The sequence below is a fragment of the Oncorhynchus masou genome, chromosome 5 (assembly GCF_036934945.1).
Source record: "Oncorhynchus masou masou isolate Uvic2021 chromosome 5, UVic_Omas_1.1, whole genome shotgun sequence".
Lineage (NCBI taxonomy): Eukaryota > Metazoa > Chordata > Actinopteri > Salmoniformes > Salmonidae > Oncorhynchus > Oncorhynchus masou.
In genome coordinates, this window is record NC_088216.1 from 47,567,307 (window position 1) to 47,591,841 (window position 24,535).

The 24,535-nt window shown below is 43.7% G+C and overlaps 1 protein-coding gene across 9 annotated transcripts in view; it reads right to left on the minus strand.

Annotated features, from left to right (window-relative positions):
- The window catches only part of LOC135539729 (plasma membrane calcium-transporting ATPase 1-like), a 150,393-nt gene that overhangs the window by 23,779 nt on the left and 102,079 nt on the right, over positions 1-24,535 (minus strand). For all 9 annotated transcript variants that reach the window (XM_064965799.1, XM_064965798.1, XM_064965797.1 and 6 more), the window contains 7 exons: positions 18,923-19,102; positions 18,643-18,730; positions 18,073-18,179; positions 13,060-13,251; positions 12,686-12,899; positions 12,035-12,246; positions 8,090-8,197 (listed from right to left, as the gene is read on the minus strand). In XM_064965799.1, the coding sequence (XP_064821871.1) occupies positions 8,090-8,197; positions 12,035-12,246; positions 12,686-12,899; positions 13,060-13,251; positions 18,073-18,179; positions 18,643-18,730; positions 18,923-19,102 (1,101 nt within the window). The remainder of the gene's footprint in view (positions 1-8,089; positions 8,198-12,034; positions 12,247-12,685; positions 12,900-13,059; positions 13,252-18,072; positions 18,180-18,642; positions 18,731-18,922; positions 19,103-24,535) is intronic.

Here is a 24,535-nt window from a genome sequence, read left to right on the forward strand (position 1 = left end):
TTAGTTTAGTTTCTCTAACTAAGCACTGGGTAGCTGCAGGAACAGAGTTGGAGACCCCATGGCATACAGAGTTTAGGCTGAATATCACCTGCTGTTGGTGAGAGGCTGCATGCTCCTCAAACAGTGGTTGATGCATGAAGTGAAATAACCGGAATAACCTACCCAACATGAGTGAAAAATGAACCAGCTGGAGTGCATACTGATGACATGTTTTTTCACCTCCCCCTGTTCCTGCCAATTTGACAATGGACCACTCTAAATCTAAACTAATTTGACCTATCAGCAAAGACCAGATTCAATTGAGAATAGACTGATGAGTGAAAATATGATCACTTGGAGAACAGCATGTACAGCCTGAGGCAAGGAACAGAGTACATCAAACTTTTTGTCATCTGCACCAAATACAACATGTGTAGCCCTTACTGTGGATTGCTTACTTACAAGCTCTTAACCAACAGTGCAGTTCAAAAAAAAGAGTTAAGAAAATATTTTCCCAATAAACTAAAGTAAAAAAAGAATAAAAAGTAACAAAATAATGAGGCTATATACAGGGGGTATCAGTACCGAGTCAATGTGAGGGGGTACAGGTTAGTCGAGGTCATTTGCAGCTGTTAAGGCGTCTTTTGATCCTAGAATTGGCTCTCTGGTTCCGCTTGCCGTGCTGTAGAAAAAAACAGTCTGACTTGGGTGACTGGAGTCTTTGACAATTGTTTGGCCTTTCCTCTGACACCGCCTAGTGTATAGGTCCTGGATGGCAGGAAGCTTGGCCTCAGTGATGTACTGGGCCGTACACACTACCCTCTGCAGCGCCTTAGATGCAGAGCAGTTACCATACCAGGTGGTGATGCAACCCGTCAGGATGCTCTCAATGGTGCAGCTGTAGAACATTTGAGGATCTGGGGACCCATACCAAATCTTTTCAGTCTCCTGAGAAGGAAAAGGTGTTGTTGTGCCGTCTTCACGACTGTCTTAGTGTGTTTGGACCATGAAAGTTCATTGGTGATGTGGACACCAAGGAACTTGAAACTCTCGACCAACTCCACTACAACCCCGTCAATGTTAATGGGGGCCTGTTCGGTCCACCTTTTCCTGTAGTCCACGATCAGATCCTTTGTCTTGCTCATATTGGAGGAGAGGTTGTTGTCCTGGCACCACACTGTCAGGTCTCGGACCTCCTCCCTATAGGCTGTCTCATCGTTGTCGGTGATCAGGCTTACCACAGCAAACTTAAGGATGGCGTTGGAGTTGTGTTTGGCCACACAGTCGTGGGTGAACAGGGAGTACAGGAGGGGACTAAGAACACACCCCTGAGGGGCCCCAGTGCCGAGGAGCAGCGTAGCAGACATGTTGCTGCCTATCCTTACCACCTGGGGTTGGCCCATCAGGAAGTCCAGGATCCAGTTTCCACATTCACTTTTAACAAGGCACACCTGTTCATTGAAGATCATTCCAGGTGAAGCTGGTTGAGAGATTGCCAAGAGTGTGCAAAGCTGTCATCAAGGCAAAGACTGGCTACTTTGAAAATCTCAACTATAAAATATATTTTGATCACTAACACTTTTTTGGTTACTTCATGATTCCATATGTGTTATTTCATAGTTTTAATGTCTTCACTATTATTCTACAATGTAGACAATAATAAAAATAAAGAAAAACCCTTGAATGAGTAGGTGTGTCCAAACTTGACTGGTACTCTATATGCAGGAACACGTTTAATTGGAGAACCATCTAATGAGTGAACATGCAAAAGTCTTACGAGACTTTTAAAACAACATACATTCTATTTTCAGCCAGATCAACAGTCAAGGAAATAGCATACATAATAGTATCACCTGCATATAAATTAAGTTTACCATTTTTACCAGATGGACCAACAGTGTTTATATAAATAGTGAAGAAAACAGGTCCTAAAATTGACCCCTGTGGTACACCTTCATGTAGCAAGAAATTCAGACTCAACCCCATCAATCACGATGGCCTGAGTTCTGTCACAAAGATAATCATGACACCATAAAAAGGCATCAGAACTCAGGCCTATCTAGGACAGCTTAGTCAATAAAATACCATGATCAACAGGGTAGCCTAGTGGTTAGAGCGTTGGACTAGTAACCGGAAGGTTGCAAGTTCAAACCCCTGAGCTGACAAGGTACAAATCTGTCATTCTGCCCCTGAACAGGCAGTTAACCCACTGTTCCTAGGTCATCATTGAAAATAAGAATTTGTTCTTAACTGACTTGCCTAGTTAAATAAAGGTAAAAGAAACTATCAAAAGCTTTTGACAGATCCACAAACAAAGCAGCACTTTTCATTTTAGTGTCTAAAGCATTGACAAGATCATTAACAACTAAAGAGGTTGCTGTCATAGTGCTATGTCCAGGCCTAAACCCGGATAGGTTTACATTAAAAGTACATTTCTCAGATAAAAAAAGAGAAAAGTTGTATATTTACCAAGATTAGAGAATCTTAGCTGTACAAGGAAGCCTTGAAATGGGGCGATAATTATTAAGATCACTACTATCGCCTCACTTATGGAGTGGCAGCTCAAAAGCTGATTTCCATACTTGGAAAATTTCCTGATAACAATATAAAATAGAAAATGAGGGTTATTGAGCCAACATTGATGGGCGCTGCACACTCAAGCAGACCGGGATCCAATTGGACGCTCCCTGTGTCTGTTGCTAGCAAAGCATCCAGGACTTATTTTTTAAATAGCCTAAAAGAAAAGCTTTCACTATCATTTCTCTGATAATTCAGCAAATGTCTCCTATCAGCATCCAACCCAATATAATTTTGAATAGAATGGTACAATTCTACATCAACCCAGGTCCTTTACAATTTTTTAAGTCACATGGAAACTCCAGCTGAAACAAGCTATGCTCAATAGGCGGTTGCAGGCCCTGTCTGATGGTTGATATTGAAATAGTTAGTATGGCTATACGTTTGCATAGAACTGCACCATTTGGTCTATCCCCATTAGTAATAGAGGAAGGAGAAGAAATTGGAGATACTTTTCCAAGGTTAGCGCCATAGGGCCTGAGGCCGCAGCCAATGTCAATATGAGGAATTCAGAGTAACCAATGATGGAATGTTATAAACTGACTTCCATGGGCTTTGGTTGCTATTGCGCAACAGCCCAATCCCTCTACGTTACCGAGGGGTTATTCAAGTTTATGGAATTCTCATTTGAACTAAAAGCACTGGGTGAGCAGACCACATACTCCTCTCTTGAGCTAACAATAGCAGAACTAAGAGGGATTTAAATTAATGGGTACAAGATTACAACTGACAACACCCCCAACAGTAACGCTTAGAGAGGATGGGAGATATATGAGTGGAGCTTGGTACATCTCGGAGTCAATAGCTTAACGCGGCCTTGAAAGATCAGGTCCAGGCTCTGACATGGTTTGGGTGGAGTACATCATCCCTGTAGAGTATCATTTGTTACCAAAAAGTGTACAAATTGTCAATAAAAGTTAGGCCATGTGAGTAAGACTTTTAAACAGGTTAACATTCACTGCAGCAGGGCCAGATGGATTACCGGGATGCGTACTCACGAGCATACACTGACCAGCTGACAAGTGTCTTCACTGACATTTTCAACCTCTCCCTGATGCAGTCTGTAATACCTACATGTTTCAAGCAGACCACCATAGTCCCTGTGCCCAAGAACGCCATGGTAACCTGTCTAAATGACTATCGCCCCATAGCCCTCACATCTGTAGCCATGAAATATTTTGAAGGGCTGGTCATGGCTCACATCAACACCATCATCCCAGAAACCCTGGACCCACTCTAATTACTGCCCCAACAGATCCACAGATGGGGCAATCACTATTTCCCTCCACACTGCCCAACACCTATGTGAGAATGCTGTTCATTGACTACAGCTCAGCCTTCAACACCATAGTGCCCACGAAGCTCATCAATAAGCTAAGGACATTGCGACTAAACATCTCCCTCTGCAACTGGATCCTGGACTTCCTGATGGGCCGGACCCAGTTGGTGAGGGTAGGCAACAACTCATGCGCCTCTGTGACCCTCAACACGGGGTCTCCTTCTGTACTCCCTGTTCACCCATAAATGTGTGGCTGTGTACAAATCCAACACCATCATGAAGTTTGCTGAAGACAACGGTGGCAGGCCTGATCACCGACGACCATGAAACAGTCCATAGGGAAGAGGTCAGAGACCTGTTAGCGTGGTGTGAGGACAACAACCTTGCACCACACAAAGGAGCTGATCATGGACTACAGGAAATGGAGGGCTGATTACGCCCCCATTTACATTGACGGAGCTGTAGTGGAGCTGGTCGAGAGCTTCAAGTTTAGCAGTGTCCTCATCCCTAAGGATCTATCATGGTTCACACACCACACAGTCGTGAAGGTACGAGAACGCCTCTTCCCCCTAAGAGGACTGAAAAGATTTGTCATGGACCCTCAGATCCTCAAAAGGTTCTACAGCTGCACCATTGAGAGCATCTTGACGAGCTGCATCACAGCTTGGTATGGAAACTGCTTGGCATCTGACCGCAAGGCGCTACAGAGGGTACCGTGTACGGCTGGGGCCAAGCTCCCTGCCATCCAGGACCTCTATACCAGGCGGTGTCAGAAGAATGCCCCAACAATTGTCAAAGACTCCAGCCTCCCAAGTCATATGCTGTTCTCTCTGATATCACGCGGCACCAAGTCTGAAACCAACAGGACCCTAAACAGCTTCACCCCCAAGTCATAAGGCAGCTAAGTAGTTAGTTAAATAGTTAACCTAATAACTACCCGGACTATCTGCATTTACCCTTTTTGCACTACTTATATGTTCATATGTACTTATTATTAACCTTGTAGCCCTGCACATCGACTCCGTACCCCATGTACAGTATATAGCTAAGTTATCGTTGCTCATTGTGTACTTATTATTAACCTTGTAGCCCTGCACATCGACTCCGTACCCCATGTACAGTATATAGCTAAGTTATCGTTGCTCATTGTGTACTTATTATTAACCTTGTAGCCCTGCACATCGACTCCGTACCCCATGTACAGTATATAGCTAAGTTATCGTTGCTCATTGTGTACTTATTATTAACCTTGTAGCCCTGCACATCAACTCCGTACCCCGTGTACAGTATATAGCTAAGTTATCGTTGCTCATTGTGTACTTATTATTAACCTTGTAGCCCTGCACATCAACTCCGTACCCCATGTACAGTATATAGCTAAGTTATCGTTGCTCATTGTGTACTTATTATTAACCTTGTAGCCCTGCACATCGACTCCGTACCCCATGTACAGTATATAGCTAAGTTATCGTTGCTCATTGTGTACTTATTATTAACCTTGTAGCCCTGCACATCGACTCCGTACCCCATGTACAGTATATAGCTAAGTTACCGTTGCTCATTGTGTACTTATTATTAACCTTGTAGCCCTGCACATCGACTCCGTACCCCGTGTACAGTACATAGCTAAGTTATCGTTACTCACTGTGCATTTATAACTTTTTAAAATTATTTCTCCATTTTTGTTCTCTCTGCATTCTTGGGAAGGGTTTTCTACACCTGTTGTTTACGTAGCATGTAATGAATAGAAATTGATTTGAGTATACTATTAAAGAGCTCGGACTTGAAAATAACACCTTGTTAATCGGTCCACTGGTTTCTCCTCCCATCATATTTCTCGGCAGGCTCATGCATTAATAATGTTCCATATGAACTTACACGGAGTGTACAAAAAGATTCCTAATATTAAGTTGCACCCACTTTTGCCCTCAGAACAGCCTCAATTCATCAAGGCATAGACTCCACAAGGTGTCGAAAGCGTTCCACAGGGATGCTGGCCCATGTCGACTCCAATGCGTCCCACAGTTGTGTCAAGTTGGCTGGATGTCCTTTGGGTGGTGGAGCATTCTTGATACGGTTGAGCGTGAAAAACCCAGCAGAGATGCAGTTCTTGACACACTCAAACCGTTGTGCCTGGCACCTACTACCATACCCTGTTCAAAGGGATTCAAATATTTAGTCTTGCCCACTCACCCTCTGAATGGCACATTCAATCCATGTCTCAGTTGTCTCAAGGCTTAAAAGTCATTCTTTAACCGGTCTACTCCCATTCATCTACACTGATTGAAGTGTATTTAACAAGTGACATCAATAAGGGATAATAGCTTTCGCCTGGTCAGTCAATATCATGGAAAGAGCAGGTGTTCCTAATGTTTTGTATACTCAGTCTATATCGGTTCAGTAACTCAATTAAATTAATGGTCTGAAATTCATTCATTTAAAGCATTCGCTCCATTTTCCCCAGCAATAATGCCACTTAAGCGCAAGCAAGGTCATTTCCCAGGCCCAAACTGAAGAAAGGGTTGTCCACAGAGAATTTACTAAATTACTGCAATTCTATGGTGTTGTCAGCATAGAGATACATGGGCCTCCCGAGTGGCGCAGGGGTCTAAGGCACTGCAACGCAGTGCTAGCTGTGCCACTAGAGATTCTGGGTCAGGTCCGCGACCGGGAGACCCATGGGGCGGAGGACAAATTGTGGAGGACAATTGGCCCAGCAACGTCCGGGTAAGGGGAGGGTTTGGCCGGCAGGGATGTCCTTGTGCCATCGCACAGTAGCCACACCTGTGGCGGGTCGGGCGCAGTGCACGCTGACACGGTTGCCAGGTGTATGATGTTTCCTCTGCCACATTGGTGTGGCTGGCTTCTGGGTTAAGTGGGCATTGTGTCAAGAAGCAGTGTGGCTTGGTTGGGTTGTGTTTTGGAGGATGCACTGCTGTCGACCTTCGCCTCTCCCGAGTCTGTACGGGAGTTGCAGCGATGAGACAAGACAAACTACCAATTGGATACCACGAAATTGGGGTAAAACAAGAAATAAAGAAAAATACATTTCAATGACTATTTATATTGAATGGTTCTAGTTAATTAAGTGGTTGCCAGCCAGTTTGTCTTCATGTGACTGTTTTTAAGACATGGGTTGGTGAAGCAGAGAGATATGGTAGGATTCCCCAACTGGTAGCCCGCGGGTGGTTTTATTTGGCCACCAGAGTTCTGAGCAAAAATAAATAAATAAAATACAATTTGGTATTTAAAAAAAAAAGCTTTATTGTTGGACATAAAAGACTGTAAAAACACCAGGAAACCAGCTCCAGGTGATTTTAATTTAAGACATCTGTTCCCAATTATTCCCATGCATAATAGAGAGACACATGCCATTTGGGATGCAGCCTAAACCAAACTGCAGTGTCAGTAGAAGGGTATCAAACTTTCTTGCTGTATCATTCCTTAGGGTGGAGATATAGATACTAAGGTAAGGTGGTGCTGCGTTATGTTCTCTTGTCTGCATTTCAAACAAGGTACGCTTATGTAACAAGTCATGATGACTCAAATTCATTTAGTCACCTCTGAACGATTATGCTTTCAAAGACTCCCACACACAGACAAACACAGAAATGTATATGCATGCACGTACACATGCTGGAGGGCATCATCATGTAATATTTTAAAATGGGCAATTCAAGCCCTGAATGCTGATTGGCTGACAGCCGATTAATTATAGGCGGATACAGGGAGACTTACACTAGCTTGTTCTACCTGGTTTTACAGAGAGATCTCTCTCTCCGCCTCCTAGCTGAATTCAGTGTGGGGAAGCTCGTCTTTGAGGGTACAGGCTCCTGTCTATAGACAGTATGAGATCTCTTTCTCTGTATATATGAGTCTGTGGGTGTGAGTGTGTAGGTGTAAAGTGAGAAGAGCGTGTGTCTTTGAACGTGTGTGTGTGTGTGAGTTCATGCAGATGGAGAAGTGTGTGTGTACATGTCTTTGAACATGTGTGTGTGTGTGTATATATAGTCGCAGAGGGAGTATTGTGCTGGGTTCTCGTCCTCTGGGGTGTGGGCAAATGTGGGCCATGCTGCTTTCATGTGCGCCAGCGCTCATTACCACAGTGACGTATGTGATGGTAACCATGAAACGCAACCGCTTTGTGTTCCTGAACCCGTCTCAACTTAGCAACAGTTCACTGGCACCTATAGTACCAGCTGCCTCATGCACACACACACGCACGCACACACAGAGATTGTTTGTGTGTCTTACCTGTCCCCAGAGCAGCTCTCCCACTCCAATGAAGACACACCAGAGCCACTGGTCAATGCTCAGAGCTGTGCAGGAAAAGGGCTTTCCTCCAAACTGGACAATGACAATCTGAGATAGAGACACAGAGTGAGTGTGTGTACCTGTAGATCTAATAGACACTAATACAGATGGAGAAACAGTGTGTGTGAGAGAGAGTGCATGTGGTGTGTGTGAGTGTATGCCTGGTTGTGTTCGAGTTCGTTTTAGTCCTCATTTGGACTAATATTCCAGAGTGCTTACACATAAAAGTGCAATTTATAATACAATACAATCACATGTTCACATATAACACACTGTTACAAACAGACATACACTGACGTATTGTCCTTGATAAATACTCTTGACAGTCTGAAAAGATAGATTGATAGATCTACCCTAGTCTGCACAACCTTCCAATTTAATATATCTAAATTGTTCTAAAATATTGTTTGAATTTATAAAGTATATTGAAAGGTTTCTGGTTTGCTCAGATTAATTTATCTATTCTTTCATTGCTCTGAATCAAAATGTTATTTTGCCCATTTCTCTTTTCTGCCAGAATGACTCAGATGGTGGACAATCTATTCCTAGTATTGACTGAACGTTTGTCTCTTAACAACTGAATACTTAATAAGAAGTGGACCAATGCAGCTGCCCTGCGGTACTTCAGTCTAAAGCATGAGGGAAAGAAAACGACCAATTGATCAAGGCGGACTCTTTTCTGACAGTTAGATATGACTGTACCCAATTCAACACTGCCTCCTTAAACCCATGGTGCAATATTTTTGTCCAAATTATTCCATGATCTGAAATCTACAAATATTACAACCTGCCATTATCCATAGCATTGACCCAATGGTTAGTCATGTCCACCAATGCAGTGGTTGTGGATTGTTTTTTGCGATAAGCATGCTGATCGGCTGTGATCATTCTTTTCCATGTACTCCCATATTTGTCTACTCACAATACCCTCCAATATCTTACCGAGTGAAGGGAGTTGACTGATTGGTTGACTATTGGCAGGAATAATGTGTTCTTTTTATTTGTTATGTAACCTTTATTTGGCAAGTCAGTTAAGAACAAAATCTTATTTACAATCACGGCCTACACAGGCCAAACTTGGACGATGCTGGGAATCCCAATCACGGCCGGTTGTGATAGAGTCTGGATTTGAACCAGGCTGTCTGTAGTGACGCCTCTAGCACTGAGATGCAGTGTCTTAGACCACTGCACCACTGCACCACTTGGTAGCCCCAAATGGATGGACACAGCTTAGCATGCTTCCATACATTTGGAAATTTCCCAAGGATCCAAAGAAACCCCCAAAGATTGTGACCAATCAAATATGTATTTCAGTGGAGCTGCAATCTGGGGAGCAGCATAGCAAAGTAAAAAAATGTCCATAAAATCATAACCTGTAGATTTGCCATTTGGTATGGAAGTTTTTTATTTATTTGAGAAAACACCTCACCCATGTCATCATCCATCCATGGAGATGGATGAGCCCCAACTGCACTCTTTCTTACTGGGGCATGATGGTCAATTACCCCAGTGAGCAAATCAATAAAACATTCTGTAGCGTGATTTAATCCTCATCCTCTAGGTAAGTCCGCTCCCAGGGTACAGCAGCCAAATCATTTTGAAATTGCTCATGATTTAAACCTTTTTTTTCTTGACCCCAATCTTTGGGGGTTTCTTTGAAACCTTGGTGTTCATGGTTATGGTCACAATATTATCGTCTATCCAGCCGACAGGCATTGATCTGGCCTCTAAGCATTGCAATGGTATATTATAGAATATCAGATCAATGCATGTGTCAGAATAGTGACACGTCTTGGTTGAAGATCTAGTAGTGTCATTAAGCATTTGCTTCAAACCACAGCTCTCAGCATCTCTCAATAATTTCGTTATATTTGAATTATTCTGTTCCAATTTATATAAAATCCCTAAGATAAATATATCTCTGTTACTATGTGTGGCCTGGTCAAACCCAGTACCTAGGTCATCCAGATAAGACACCTTTGAGCTAAGAGGTCTGTACACACATCCTATCAATATGGGTGCCTGGTGAGGCAGATGTACAAGGCTATAGTGTATCTACTTGACATACATTAAGGTCATCCCTAGGGCTGTGGAGGTCACAAAATCTTACCTACCGGTGATTGCCAAGCAAATAATTGTCAGTCTCACGGTAATTGACCGTTAATTAGCATAAACACACTTAGCATCTTCTGGCTTCCAGCCTACAAGCCACTGATGCAGACCTTCGTAACATACATTTTCCTGATCTGGCTATGCCATATGGCTGTGGGCTACGCTAGTTCATTTAGTAGACCAGATTTGGTTAGAATTCCATGGCATTATTTTATAGTATGAAGAATACAAGTGAACAAAGCTGAATAAAATAGGAATTTGAGGGAGTGCGCACATCCCGCTATACTGTGTTGAGCGATTAACAAAGAAATAGGTCCCCCTATAGGCTTAATTTAGAGTTCTTAATGTAACTTGTTCTACAAACGTTGGGCTGTATGTTTTGTTTCTTAATACATTGTAAAGCTGCATGATGCGACTAACGATGATTTTAAAAAAGCAAACAGGTGCCGAGTTTGAAGGTAGGTCTTGAAATGCATCCACAGGTACACTTCCAATTGGCTTAAATGATGTCAATTAGCCCTATCAAAAGCTTCTAAAGCCATGACAATTTTCTGGAATATTCCAAGCTGTTTGAAGGCACAGTCAACTTAGTTTATGTACATTTCTGACCCACTGGAATTGTGATACAGTGAAATAATCAGTCTTTAAACAAAGTAGATTTGCCAAAATAAGTTTTGTGGAAATTTGTGGAGTGGTTCAAAAACGAGTTTTAATGACTCCAACTTAAGTGTATATAAAATTCTGACTTCAACTGTAAATATAGTAGGCCTGGCCTATAGAAATCTGATGGCATCCTCCTCTTTTTAACAGTCCATCACTCTGTTTTCTCTAGCAATTGCATAGCCTTTAGAAATATTGCGCAACATGAACTCATTGGGTCTCATGTAGTGTTTGATTTGATTTTCGATTACATTTATGTCAGAGTGATTAGAGGGACAATAGAGAGCTGAGTACCAGGCAGTTAGCAAGTTTGGTAGGCTACTAATGTCCATCAGCAGCATCAGAATTTGTAGAAGCCTAATTTCTGTGACTAAACGGTCACGTGGAATTTGACTGCCTTCATGACTCGTGACTGCCGGTGTGGCGGTAATAGGTTCGCCGCAACAGCCCTAGTCATCCCTCCTCTTGAAAGGTATAGGATTCTGAATGTACAACGCTACACCTCCATCTTTATTCCTGTCCCATCTACGTTCATTTGTCCATCGTTAACGGATGCTTCCAAATGCGTTTCGCTTAAAGCTAGAATGTGAAAGTTATTTATGTTGACCAAGTTCAAAACCTCATTTATTTTATTAGGAAGGCTACATACATGAACACGGGCTATATGCAGCCCTTTCCTTGTCAAGTGAAAACCAGTAGAGCATGTATTTGTTGTAGTTGAAGTCGTGATGATACACTACAACACACAAGTTCAGGTTTGAACGACGCTTTAAAATTGCCAGGAAGTGATTCTAGAGTCCCAATGCAATTGCGTTGCCCGTTGACGTAAAGCCTATCCATCACCAAGGAGACTCGTTAGTTCAGGCAATGCTTTTTGTTTTCATGATGGGATACAGTTTTTTTTCTTCTTTCATTGATCTCCATGGGGAAGTGATCATTCATTCCAAAAGCAGTGCATCTGAGTTCTCCCCCTGCTCTTCACCATCTCCTTTCCTTGTGTGTGAGAGTGCATGTTAGTGTGTGTGTGTATATATGGTGTTTGTGAGTGTATGCATATTTGTGTGTCTACAGTATGTGTGTGTTTGTGTGTGTGTCTACAGTATGTGTGTGTACCTGCAGGATGAAGGTTCCCATAACCACGCTACAGAAGATGGGGTTACGGTAGATGGCCTCGAAGACATTCCTCTCTCCATGGATCTTCCTGGCGTTGATCTCGTTGAACAGCTGCATCATGACGAACACGTTGAACACGATGGTGTAGTGCTCCGACGGTGGTGAGTGAAGAGGCGCGTTACGCCCGCTGTCAATATTAAAGAAGTTCTCTCCTGGGAAAGGGGAAGAGCAAACAGAATAATATATTTAAATTTTTGTTTAAGCATACTGTCTCGAGATTTCAGTGTGGTCTGACTCTCTGTGTGTTCCAGCGGGGTCTGACTCTCTGTGTGTTCCAGCGGGGTCTGACTCTCTGTGTGTTCCAGCGGGGTCTGACTCTCTGTGTGTTCCAGCGGGGTCTGACTCTCTGTGTGTTCCAGCGGGGTCTGACTCTCTGTGTGTTCCAGCGGGGTCTGACTCTCTGTGTGTTCCAGCGGGGTCTGACTCTCTGTGTGTTCCAGCGGGGTCTGACTCTCTGTGTGTTCCAGCGGGGTCTGACTCTCTGTGTGTTCCAGCGGGGTCTGACTCTCTGTGTGTTCCAGCGGGGTCTGACTCTCTGTGTGTTCCAGCGGGGTCTGACTCTCTGTGTGTTCCAGCGTGTGATGGTCTCACCAGCGAACAGCAGGGTGAAGATGATGGTGAGCTGGTAGACGGCATGACCCAGTATATTCTTCATCATGGTGCGGGAGATCAGGGGCTTGTTGCGGCCGTACGGCTTCCTCAGCAACAGGGACTCGGTGGGGGGCTCGGTGGCCAGAGCCAGAGATGCCAGGGTGTCCATGATCAGGTTAACCCACAACATCTGCACTGCTTTCAGAGGAGAGTCCTGGAGAGAGGGAGGAAAAGAGCGATGTGGAGTGGAAGTGTGAGAGACAGAAAGAGAGAAAGCGAACAAGGGTGGGAGAGAGAGAGAGAGGTGGTGTGTGCGGGTCTTTAAAAAAAAAAAAAAAAGAATTTCAAGAAGGATCAAAGGGTAAGTGTGTTACCTGTGTGATGCAGGCGCCAGTGAAGGCCACGATGACGGCCACCACGTTGACAGTGAGCTGGAACTGGAGGAACTTGGAGATGCTGTCGTAGACGTTGCGGCCCCACATCACAGCCTTGACGATGCTGGTGAAGTTATCGTCAGTCAGAATGATGTCAGATGCTTCCTTAGCCACATCTGTACCGGCAATACCCTATCAGGAGACAGAGATGGAGAAGTTCGGTTTATAGGGATGATGATGAGGCTGATGATGATAGAAATGGCCGTGATCGTTCCCATTGTTTTTATAAATGTTATTACATATTCCCTTTAGGCCTATTAACAATGAATTACATTTATATAGTGCTATCGATTACATCTCAATTGCTTTACATTGTATGGGGAACTACCCTAATCCACCACCAATGTGTAACACCAATCTACTGTGCCTGGCTGATAACGGCAGCCTTTTTTTGCCAGATGTGACCTCAGTTCGGCCGGCCGTAATAATAAAGGTTCAATAAAAGTTGCAGTCAGTCAGGGACATGAACCACAAAATGGCTGCCATGCATCAGCCAGGTGGATGAGAGTGATGAGTGAGAGTGAGTAACCAGTACCCACAGCATTAAGTGTCAAAGTTTGAGTCCCGGTGAAAAGAACTAGCATGCATGCAAACCGCCTGCATTTCATGACATATTGGTACTGCATTCCACCCCTTTAACATCTCCCCTTTTCTCCTCTAAATCATGCGAGTCAATTAACCTTGGAGAAAAAAAAGGGAAGGAGACAAAGTCTAGCTATTAAAATGTATTTCATCTCTCCTCGACCCTTCCTCTACACAGAACATTTGGGGCCACTAATACCCGAGGCTATATCATTATCCTTTCTATTTTCAATTACTGTGCTTTCCCTCAAAGCTTTGTTGAACTCACTTAGGCCATTTTCCTCATTACATATAAGAACAGTGAGTGTTTCATGGAGATCTATGTGGGACTATAGACTCTCTGTACCTAGTCGGTGTTTTCCTCAGTTTTCTATCAGACACAGTGATCAGATAGTCTGCCACCATGTACTGTCTGTTTAGAGCCAAATAGCATTGAAGTTTACTTTCATTTTTTGTGGCAAATTTCCAATCGGTGATATATTTTTCTTTTTGTTTTGTGATGATTTCGTTGGGCCAGATTTTCTGAGTGCTGTCATGAGGCTCTATGGGTTTGGTTTGGGTTTGTGAACTGAGCCTCAGAACCAGCTGGCTGAGGGGACTCTGCTCTGGTTTCATCTCTTGACATTGTAGAGCTGTGTGGTGGAATGTTTTGGGGTCACTTGTTTTTAGATGGTTGTAAAATTTGATGGCTCTTTTTTTCGATTCGAATGAGGGGGTATTGGCCCAATTATTAGTTATTCTTTGCACTTGCAAAACTATGCATGCAGTATTTCAATTGGATGTTTGTCCCATTTGGTGAATTCATTAGAGAGTGGACCCCATACTTCACTGCCATATAGAGCAATTGGTTCTATAACCGATTGGAACATTTTGAGCCAGATTCTAATTGGAATTTCGATTTTAATGTTCCTTTTAATGGCATATAATGCTCTTCTTGCTTTGTCTTTCAGCTCATTCACAGCCATGTGAAAGCTACCTGTGTTGCTGATATTTAGTCCGAGATGTGTGTAGTTTTTGGTGTGTTCTAATAGAACTGTGTCCAAATAGAATTTAGATTTCTCATCCTGATTTCCGGACATTTTTTGGAATATCATTATATTTTTTATTTTTTTAGGTTAACGGTCAGAGCCCAGGTCTGACAGAACCTGTGAAGACGATCTAGGTGCTGCTGTAACCCCTCTTTAGTGGGAGACAGCAGCACCAGGTCATCTGCGTACAGCAGACACTTGATTTCAGTGTTGTGTAGGGTGATACCAGGTGCTTCCGATTCTTCTAATGTTCTTGCCAATTCATTAATGTAGATGTTAAGTAGTGTTGGACTTATTGGGCAGCCCTGTTTCACTCCACATCCCCGAGAGAAGTCTGTTTGCTTGTTGCCAATTTTAACTGCACATTTGTTTTTAGTGTACATTGATTTAATAACATCATATGTTTTCCCACCAATACCACTTTCTATTAGTTTGTAAAAAAGACCTTTGTGCCAAATTGAATCAAATGTTTCTTGAAATCAACAAAACACGAGTAGATTTTGCCTTTGTTTTGGTTTACTTGTTTGTCAATTAGAGTGTGGAGGGCGTAAATGTGGTCTGTTTAAGATAATGTTTTAGAAATCCAATCTGGCTTCTGCTCAGGACATTGTGTTGGTCAAGGAAATGGTGTGGTCTGCTATTTATAATACTGCAGAGAATTTTCCCCAAGCTTCTGTTAACGCAAATTCCTCTGTAATTATTTGGGTCAAATTTGTCTCCATTTTTAGATTGGTGTGATCAATCCCTGAAACCAAATATCGGGGAAAATACCTGCAGTGAGGATAATGTTGAAGAGTTTGAGTATAGCAAATTTGAATTTGTGGATGTATATTTGATCATTTCATTTCAAATACCATCAGCACCACAGGCCTTTTTGGGTTGGAAAGCACGTAGTTTTTCCAATAATTCTTCTTCTGCAATTGTTGTATCCACAGGATTCTTATAGTCAGCTCCCTCAAGCAGCTCGCTCTCCCTCTAGCAGCTCTCTCTCCCTCTAGCAGCTCGCTCTCCCTCTAGCAGCTCGCTCTCCCTCTAGCAGCTCGCTCTCCCTCTAGCAGCTCGCTCTCCCTCTAGCAGCTCGCTCTCCCTCTAGCAGCTCGCTCTCCCTCTAGCAGCTCGCTCTCCCTCTAGCAGCTCGCTCTCCCTCTAGCAGCTCGCTCTCCCTCTAGCAGCTCGCTCTCCCTCTAGCAGCTCGCTCTCCCTCTAGCAGCTCGCTCTCCCTCTAGCAGCTCGCTCTCCCTCTAGCAGCTCGCTCTCCCTCTAGCAGCTCGCTCTCCCTCTAGCAGCTCGCTCTCCCTCTAGCAGCTCGCTCTCCCTCTAGCAGCTCGCTCTCTCTCTAGCAGCTCGCTCTCCCTCTAGCAGCTCGCTCTCTCTCTAGCAGCTCGCTCTCTCTCTAGCAGCTCGCTCTCTCTCTAGCAGCTCGCTCTCTCTCGGTTTTCTCTTTTTTTTGTGAATTTTACCCCCTTTTTCTCCCCAATTTCGTGGTATCCAATTGTTAGTAATTACTATCTAGTCTCATTGCTACAACTCCTGTACCGGCTCGAGAGAGACGAAGGTTGAAAGTCATGCGACCTCCGATACGCCACCCAACCAAGCCGCACTGCTTCTTAACACAGCAAGCATCCAACCCGTCGGAGGAAACACCGTGCACCTGGCAACCTTGGTTAGCGTGCACTGCGCCCGGCCCGCCACAGGAGTCGCTGGTGCGCGATAAGACAAGGATATCCCTATCGGCCAAACCCTCCCTAACCTGGACAACGCTATGCCAATTGTGCGTCTCCCCACGGACCTCCCGGTCGCGGCCGGTTACGACAGAGCCTGGGCGCGAACCCAGAATCTCTGGTGGCACAGCTGGCGCTGCAGTACAGCGCCCTTAACCACTGCACCACCCGGGAGGCCCAGCTCGCTCTCTCGCTCTCTCTCAAGCAGCTCGCTCTCTCTCAAGCAGCTCGCTCTCTCTCAAGCAGCTCTCTCTCTCTCAAGCAGATCGCTCTCTCTCAAGCAGATCGCTCTCTCTCAAGCAGATCGCTCTCTCTCAAGCAGATCGCTCTCTCTCAAGCAGATCGCTCTCTCTCAAGCAGATCGCTCTCTCTCAAGCAGATCGCTCTCTCTCAAGCAGATCGCTCTCTCTCAAGCAGATCGCTCTCTCTCAAGCAGATCGCTCTCTCTCTCAAGCAGATCGCTCTCTCTCAAGCAGATCGCTCTCTCTCAAGCAGATCGCTCTCTCTCAATTCTCTCCCTGTTTCGGAGGACCTAATCCCTGGGACCATGCCTCAGGACTACCTGGCCTGATAACTTCTTGCTGTCCCCAGTTCTCCTGGCCGTGCTGCTGCTCCAAATGCTACCTGTCCCAGACCTGCTATTTTCAAATCTCTGGAGACAGGAGGAGCGGTAGAGATACTCTGAATGATCGGCTATGAAAAGCCAACTGACATTTACTCCTGAGGTGCTGACCTGTTGCACCCTCGACAGCCACTGTGATTATTATTATTTGACCCTGCTGGTCATCTATGAACATTTGAACATCTTGGCCATGTTCTGTTATAATCTCCACCAGGCACAGCAAGAAGAGGACTGGCCACCCATCATAGCCTGGTTCCATCATAGCCTGGTTCTAGGGAGTTTTCCCTAGCCACCGTGCTTCTACACCTGCATTGCTTGCTGTTTGGAGTTTTAGGTAGGGTTTCTGTACAGCACTTTGTGACATCAGCTGATGTAAGAAGGGCTTCATAAATAAATGTGATTGATTCTATGAACTGGTCTTCCTGGCTGTGGGGTCTCCCCGTTAGTGTGACACAGGCTCGCAGAGGGAGTGTAGTCTGAATGAATGTGAAGGGGACTATATTGGGATGGGATTTAACTGAACCACAAGGCCGACTGCTAATCTGAAACAAGGCTCCTCACAGCGGCGTACTGACATGGGCTGCCAAGCACACAGATAGACAAGAGTATAGACAACACAGTATAATTACACATGTACACTCACACACTCACTCTTATTCTGTAACTCCCAAACCCAGAGGTCTTTCTACGAGGGGTGCAGTGTGTGTGTGTGAATGTAGTGGGGCTTGTCTGGTGATAAGCAGATTTATCCAGTCGTTACTCCCTCTAATGATTTATTATCCAATTACACAGCCATCTTAAATGGGGGCACTTGGAGTAAATTGGAGAGTTGCAGAGATGAGGTTTGGGCAAAATTAGCTTGTCATGGCTGTTGTGTATTCGCAAATACTTACTAAGTTCTCGCTAACAATTCTTGTCTGAGAAAATAGAGGGGGTAAAATCGGAAGGAAATTTGTTACAAGGGAACCATGAAAACAGACCGATGTGAATAGAGTGTTACCATAGCGAATCCGACATCAGCCTTCTTTAGGGCGGGGCCATCGTTAGTTCCGTCGCCTGTCACAGCCACCACCTGTCGTGTCTCGAGGACGGTGCTGTCCATGATACCTGAGGGAGATGAACAAGACCACACCCCTCAGATATCAGTACACTGGACAGCAGTATACACATTCTCTGAGGAATGGCATTTTGTTGGATGAACATAACTAACAAATGTCGGTCCCCCAATATTTCGAAATGGCCTTTTAGCCATTTCATTTGCTTTTTCAGTGGCTGAAATTCAGTGTTTTTTCCCCAGTAAGTCTTCTAGTCAAGAGTCTCCATATTCATGACCAACACCTGCGTTATGCCTCACCTGGCCTGTAACTCTCTCTCCACCCCTCCACCACCCCCAACTGAGATGAAACAGGCTAGTCTTTGAAGAAAACTGGGTTGGGCTGAAGGGGATGGCAGTGCTAGAGACCCCTGGGTCCGCTGTGTGTGTCGATCACACATGAAAGAGAACACATTTTAGGAAGGAGGAGGGGAGTAAAAACAAGAAAAGGAGAGATGTGTGACAGCTTTAACCCACCTTTGACCAGAGTGTGTTTGTCAGTGGGAGAGGAGCGAGCCAGCACACGCAGCTTGGGCCACACCTTATCCAGACGCTCTTGCTCCACCTAGAGCACAGGAGGACACGGAGTCAGAGGGACTGAATCTCGACCAATGAAGAACTTTTAAAAAATGCATCACTCCCAATGTTAGTACTACTACTAGGACATAATTTAAGTCCCCAAGCCGGTCTCATCTTTAATATATAATAATAAAAGTACCCCTTTCAAAATAAAAAAAAGTCCTGTGGTGTGTCTCACCTCTCCCTGGTCGTTACGGATCAGCTGGTTGAACTCTTTGCCCTCCAGACACAGGAAGTCCTCACCCGGCAACAGGATGCCACACTTGGTTGCTATGGCGCGGGCAGTGTTGATGTTGTCCCCGGTAACCATGCGCACGGTGATGCCGGCCTTCTGGCACTTGAGGATGGCATTAGGTACCTTTAGGTGAGGGAGGAGAGAGTCATGACTTGAACATCACTACAAGGACATTGATCAGCCAGTATTCTCTAGTTATAGATCCACTTCACAACATTCCTTGGTATAGTATCAGTGCTGATCTCAGGCCAGTCTGTGTCAGGTATATGTTTGTATCTGAGTGATTCTGTATGTATATTCCCCTCCATATGTTCCCCACTCCAGGGTTAGTCTCAGTAACAGTAAGTGTCGGATGTTATTTTAGTTTCTCTCTCTCTCAGCATGACAATGTGAAGCCCTGACAGCTTTTGCTCATTCGGGCCTGACCTCTCAACCCGCTGTGTATGCGAGACGCTCTCTCTGTGTGTTTGAGTGAGTGTGTATGTGTCTGTGCTTGTATGTGAGCTTGCGTTTGAAGTCCTGTGTAATTATCCACCCTCAGGCATGTGATGAGTCACTTCTCATTAGACCAATGAGATTACTTATTTATAGATCATTAGAAACCCCCCACAGTTGTCTGCCTGTCAATCACACCGCTGAACCCCAACCTGGCACCCCCACCTCCTCTGCCCTCACATAGACCACTAAACATGTAGCTACACTCTTTGAGTAACCCTCTCACACCCCCAAAGTAACAGAGAACCACAAAGAAACAATAGAACCTTGACCCACTATGGTGGAATGATCCAACAATAACACTGGCAGACCACCTCATGCAAACATCCACTCACGCCCTAACGCAGAACAACTCAGGGGCATGATGGACTGATACGACGTTAGTTGTAATTAACTAGGCTATTCTTTGTCACCGGAGGTGGGCAAGGTGTCGCCTCTACCAGAGAGTTTTGACAACTGGAAGAGGGACCCACGCATTAAGGACCAGGGTATGTGAACAGTTGACTAAACTCGTGGGTTAGGAGTTTGAGCTTGTTGCCATAGGTTTATGAACCAAAATACTGAAATGATAAACCATAATTTCTTTGGAGTTTACTTTATTGGCCATTATGCCAAATGGCTGCCACTGGGCTATATAACTCACATTTGCGGTGGTAATTCCAAACATACTATTCCATCTGATGATGTATCTGTTATAGCCTATATAATAAACAGATACTAGCCTACACAGAAAATGCACTGTTTATCTATATGTTTAGTCATGTTATAATCATGAATAGGTATAATGCTAGTAATCAGTGGAATGCCCAGTGGAAGAAGAGAGATCATTGCCAAATGTGGAGAGTCAAAAAGAGAACACAGAAGGCTGTTGTATAAAACACCCGTCTCCGGATTACATCTTCAAACTAAAGGGCAACCATGGCATCCATGACAGAGAGGGAGAGGTGTTCATCCATGTATACGGGTAAGAGTCTAGCTAAATGGTCTGTATGATCTATGTTGTAATATTATTTGTATCTCAGAGATACATTTGCATTGCTAGTTATAGCCCAATTAGCTAGCTAGCTAACATTGAACATAGTTGGTTAGCTTTAGACACCTGCAGATTCATGCATTGTGCATGGTAGTATGAGTTAGGATTAATTTATGGTTGATTGTTTAGCTAGCTAGCCAAATGTCTAAACAAAATATTCTACTATGCAAGTAACCATTTCACTGTACCGTTTACACCTTCTGTATACTGTGCATGTGACAAATAAACTTTGATTATATTTGATATAGCGTGTGTTTACCAAAGACGGTAATGTGAAGAACAATATGACCTGCTTCAAAGTCAGATTAGGATATAGGCCAAGGACTAGAAAAAGTGTATTTTTACTACTACTTCTTACTACAACTCACCACTTTTAGTCTTGAAATCTTTGGTTGTTTACTACACTACCCTATTCACCATGATTAGCACATGGCCTCACATGTGAATCCTTAAAGAGATGGGTGGGGCTAAGGCTTAAGAGGATGTGAAGGATGCTGAATGGGTGTAGACAAAGAAGCTCTCTCCAGTAGAGGGCCTCCTGAGTGGCGCAGTAGTCGAAGGCACTGCATCACTACAGCCCCAGGTTCGATCCCTGGCTGCGTCGTGACCGGGAGACCCATGAGGCATACACTACATGAAAAAGTATGAGGACACCTGCTCGCTGAAACATCTCATTCCAAAATCATGGGCATTAATATGGAGTTGGTTCCCCCTTTGCTTTAAAGCAAAGAATAATAATATTTCACCTTTATTTAACTAAAATAAATAAATATCAAGACATTCAAACCTCTCTCTTAAAGCTTATATTATACTGAAACTATATCTAAATCCAAACTGGTTTTCCAGGAGGAGACTAAGTGGCACATCCAATGTTTAAAAGGGGGCTCTCTGCTGTTATATAGATTAAAAATATCAATTTCCAGTGGATTGTAACCCTGTTTAAAGTATTCTTATTTTTAAATGAAGGTATGCAGAGTTTTCTAAAATTACAATTTATCCTCCAGAAGAGGCAGAATCTACACGAACCTTCAAAAGTTTGGGGTCACTTAGAAATGTCCTTATTTTTGAAAGAAAAATCACATTTTTTGTCCATTAAAATAACAAAATTGATCAGAAATACAGTGTAGACATTGTTAATGTTGTAAATTAATATTATAGCTGGAAACGGCAGATTTTTTTAATGGAATATCTACATAGGAGTACAGAAGCCCATTATAAGCAACCATCACTCATGTGTTCCAATGACATGTTGTGTTAACTAATCCAAGTTTATCATTTTAAAAGGCTAATTGATCATTAGAAAATCCTATTGCAATTATGTTAGCACAGCTGAAACTGTTGTGCTAATTAAAGAAGCAATACAATTGGCCTTCTTTAGACTAGATGAGTATCTGAAGCATTGTGGGTTCGATTACAGGATCAAAATGTCCAGAAACAAAGAACTTTCTTCTGAACCTCGTCAGTCTATCCTTGTTCTGAGAAATTAAGGGTATTCCATGCAAGAAATTGCCAAGGAACTGAAGATCTCGTACAACGCTGTGTACTTCTCCCTTCACAGAACAGAGAAAACTGTCTCTAACCAGAATAGAAAGGAGTGGGAGGCCCTGGTGCACAACTGAGCAAGAGGACAAGGACAAATACATTAGTATCTAGTTTGAGAAACAGATGCCTCAAGTTCTCAACTGTCAGCTTCAATAAATAGTACCCGCAAAACACCCGTCTCAATGTCAACCGTGAAGAGGCAACTCTGGGATGCTGCCTTCAAGGCAGAGTTCCTCTGTCCAGTGTCTGTGTTCTTTTGGCCATCTCAATCTTTTATTTTTTGGGAGCCAGTCTGAGATATGACTTTTTCTTTGCAACTCAGTCTAGAAGGCCAGCATCCCGGAGTCGCCTCGTCACTGTTGACATTGAGACTGGTGTTTTGCGGGTACTATTTAATGAAGCTGACAGATTAAGGACTTGTGAGGCATCTGTATCTAAGTGACCACAAACTTTTGAACGGTAGGGTATATTACAGCAAACAATATGGCTAAATGCCAATGTACTGAGAGAGATGTATAAGAAAGGTATGTTTATGAATGACATTGTGAACAATGACGGTGTTACAACCAATTCATCCAGGTGTATGGAAAATATAACCAACTCATCGTAGCTCCGACACAAAAAATGGAAAATGCAATGAAGTAGTTTGTCTGCCACCAATTAAAAATGCCAAATCCTTGAAATCACTCATGTAAATTGTAAAATGTATCAGTTTCACATACGGTCAAGAGTGTTGACAAATATGCCGCATAAAATTCAAGATAGTTGTCTCAATACCATGGCATTGGGTTTATGAACTGATATACCGAACAATTGATGCATCAATTTAAGCTATTATATTAAATTCTCGCCCCACATAATCAAGAGAGAATCAATAGAGCATCTCTTTGGTACTGTCCATCAGAAGCTTGTTTTTGGAGTCAGGTCCAAGAATGGTTACTATGACATATCAGGGTAAGGTTGACCTGCAAACTGTATTGCTGAGGGATTTGAAGGACCACACAGTCAATAGGAAATATAATTGTGCTCTTGGCTAAATTGTTTATTTTTGGGGCAATTTTGTCAGAAATGCTGCAAACTGGGAGGTTCAAGTCCCTAGTGAGACACCATGGGAGAATGGTGGGATGAATTGCAATAGGAAATGGTAGAATGACTTATTGGGGAAGAGGGGTTGATCTGTGGCTGTCTGAATGGTGGAATTGATGGGTGTTGGAATAATTATATACACAAATGTACAGCGTAAATGTTTGAGGTCCTCCAATCAGGGGAAAGGGTGGGAATGGGATTTTTGTACGCTTTGCGTTTTGCTATTTATGTTTTGTGGTTTGGTTTCATGCTGTGAGCTGTGTGTGTGCTGGTCCTGGTAGTTATTTGTGCGCTCCACCCGGGCGCCGGGCTGTGCTTGGTTTTTCCTGCCTTTGGAAAATCCATTTGGGCCAGGGCCTTGCTGGTGTCTCGGGGCGGGTGGGGGCGAGAGCACCATCTGACCAGCGCACCCACTAATGGGGGCAGCCATTTTTATTGTCTGTATTGCATTATTGCTTGAAAAAAAGAAACATATATATATAAAATTCAAAACAACTCACAAACCTACGATCACTCACTCTCCGATGTTCCACATTTCTGGACTTTAGTCCAAACCATGATAATATCCCTGATACTTTGCATTTTCCCCTCAGTTATGCATTTGAATAATAAAATGACACAGGTGTCCTTTCCTCATTTATCATGGGAATTAAAAGTGTTCCTCATCTCCGTAATTAATAGATGATACGAGTAAATCTTCGACATACCAGCAGCTCATTTCAGAGACGCCGCTGTCATGAAAGATCAGCACTAAAGTGCCCAGCCATTATACTGGCGGCTACGGTACAGTATCTTTCATCTAGCCGCCCTTTCCTCCCGACTCTATTGGGAAATGGTAGAGTCAGTCACCCACTGGCTACGAAGCTATTTCCATCCACTCTTATCTGCTGCTGCTTGACATTCAAAACTCTAATGACTATCAGTCTGTCACGTGAAGAACACAGCAAGTGGCGGTTGGGCGGAGCAAGGAAATAGTGAATATGTCACAGTCACACTCTCAAAAATGGCTATATTAGATTTACATAATGCTGTTGTCACCAAAGTTCAGTGCTCTGTGATATTACATTTGAATTCTAATTATCAGGTTTATGGGCAATATGGCTCTGGCTGGAGTTATAGAGAAGACTTTTTTTAGGAGACAACAGGGACATTTCAGTCCTCTAGGGCCACAGTGGAGTGAGGTGGTGTGTTCAGCTGGGGGGCATCCTAATAAAATACTTGGGCTTCACTGAACGGGCGTCACTTACATGTGATGTGTGTGTGTGTGTGTGTGTGTGTGTGTGTGTGTGTGTGTGTGTGTGTGTGTGTGTGTGTGTGTGTGTGTGTGTGTGTGGTGAGTAGAGAGAGAGACTGTATGTCTGTGTGTGAGACTGTACACATGTGTCTGTGGAGTTTTTATT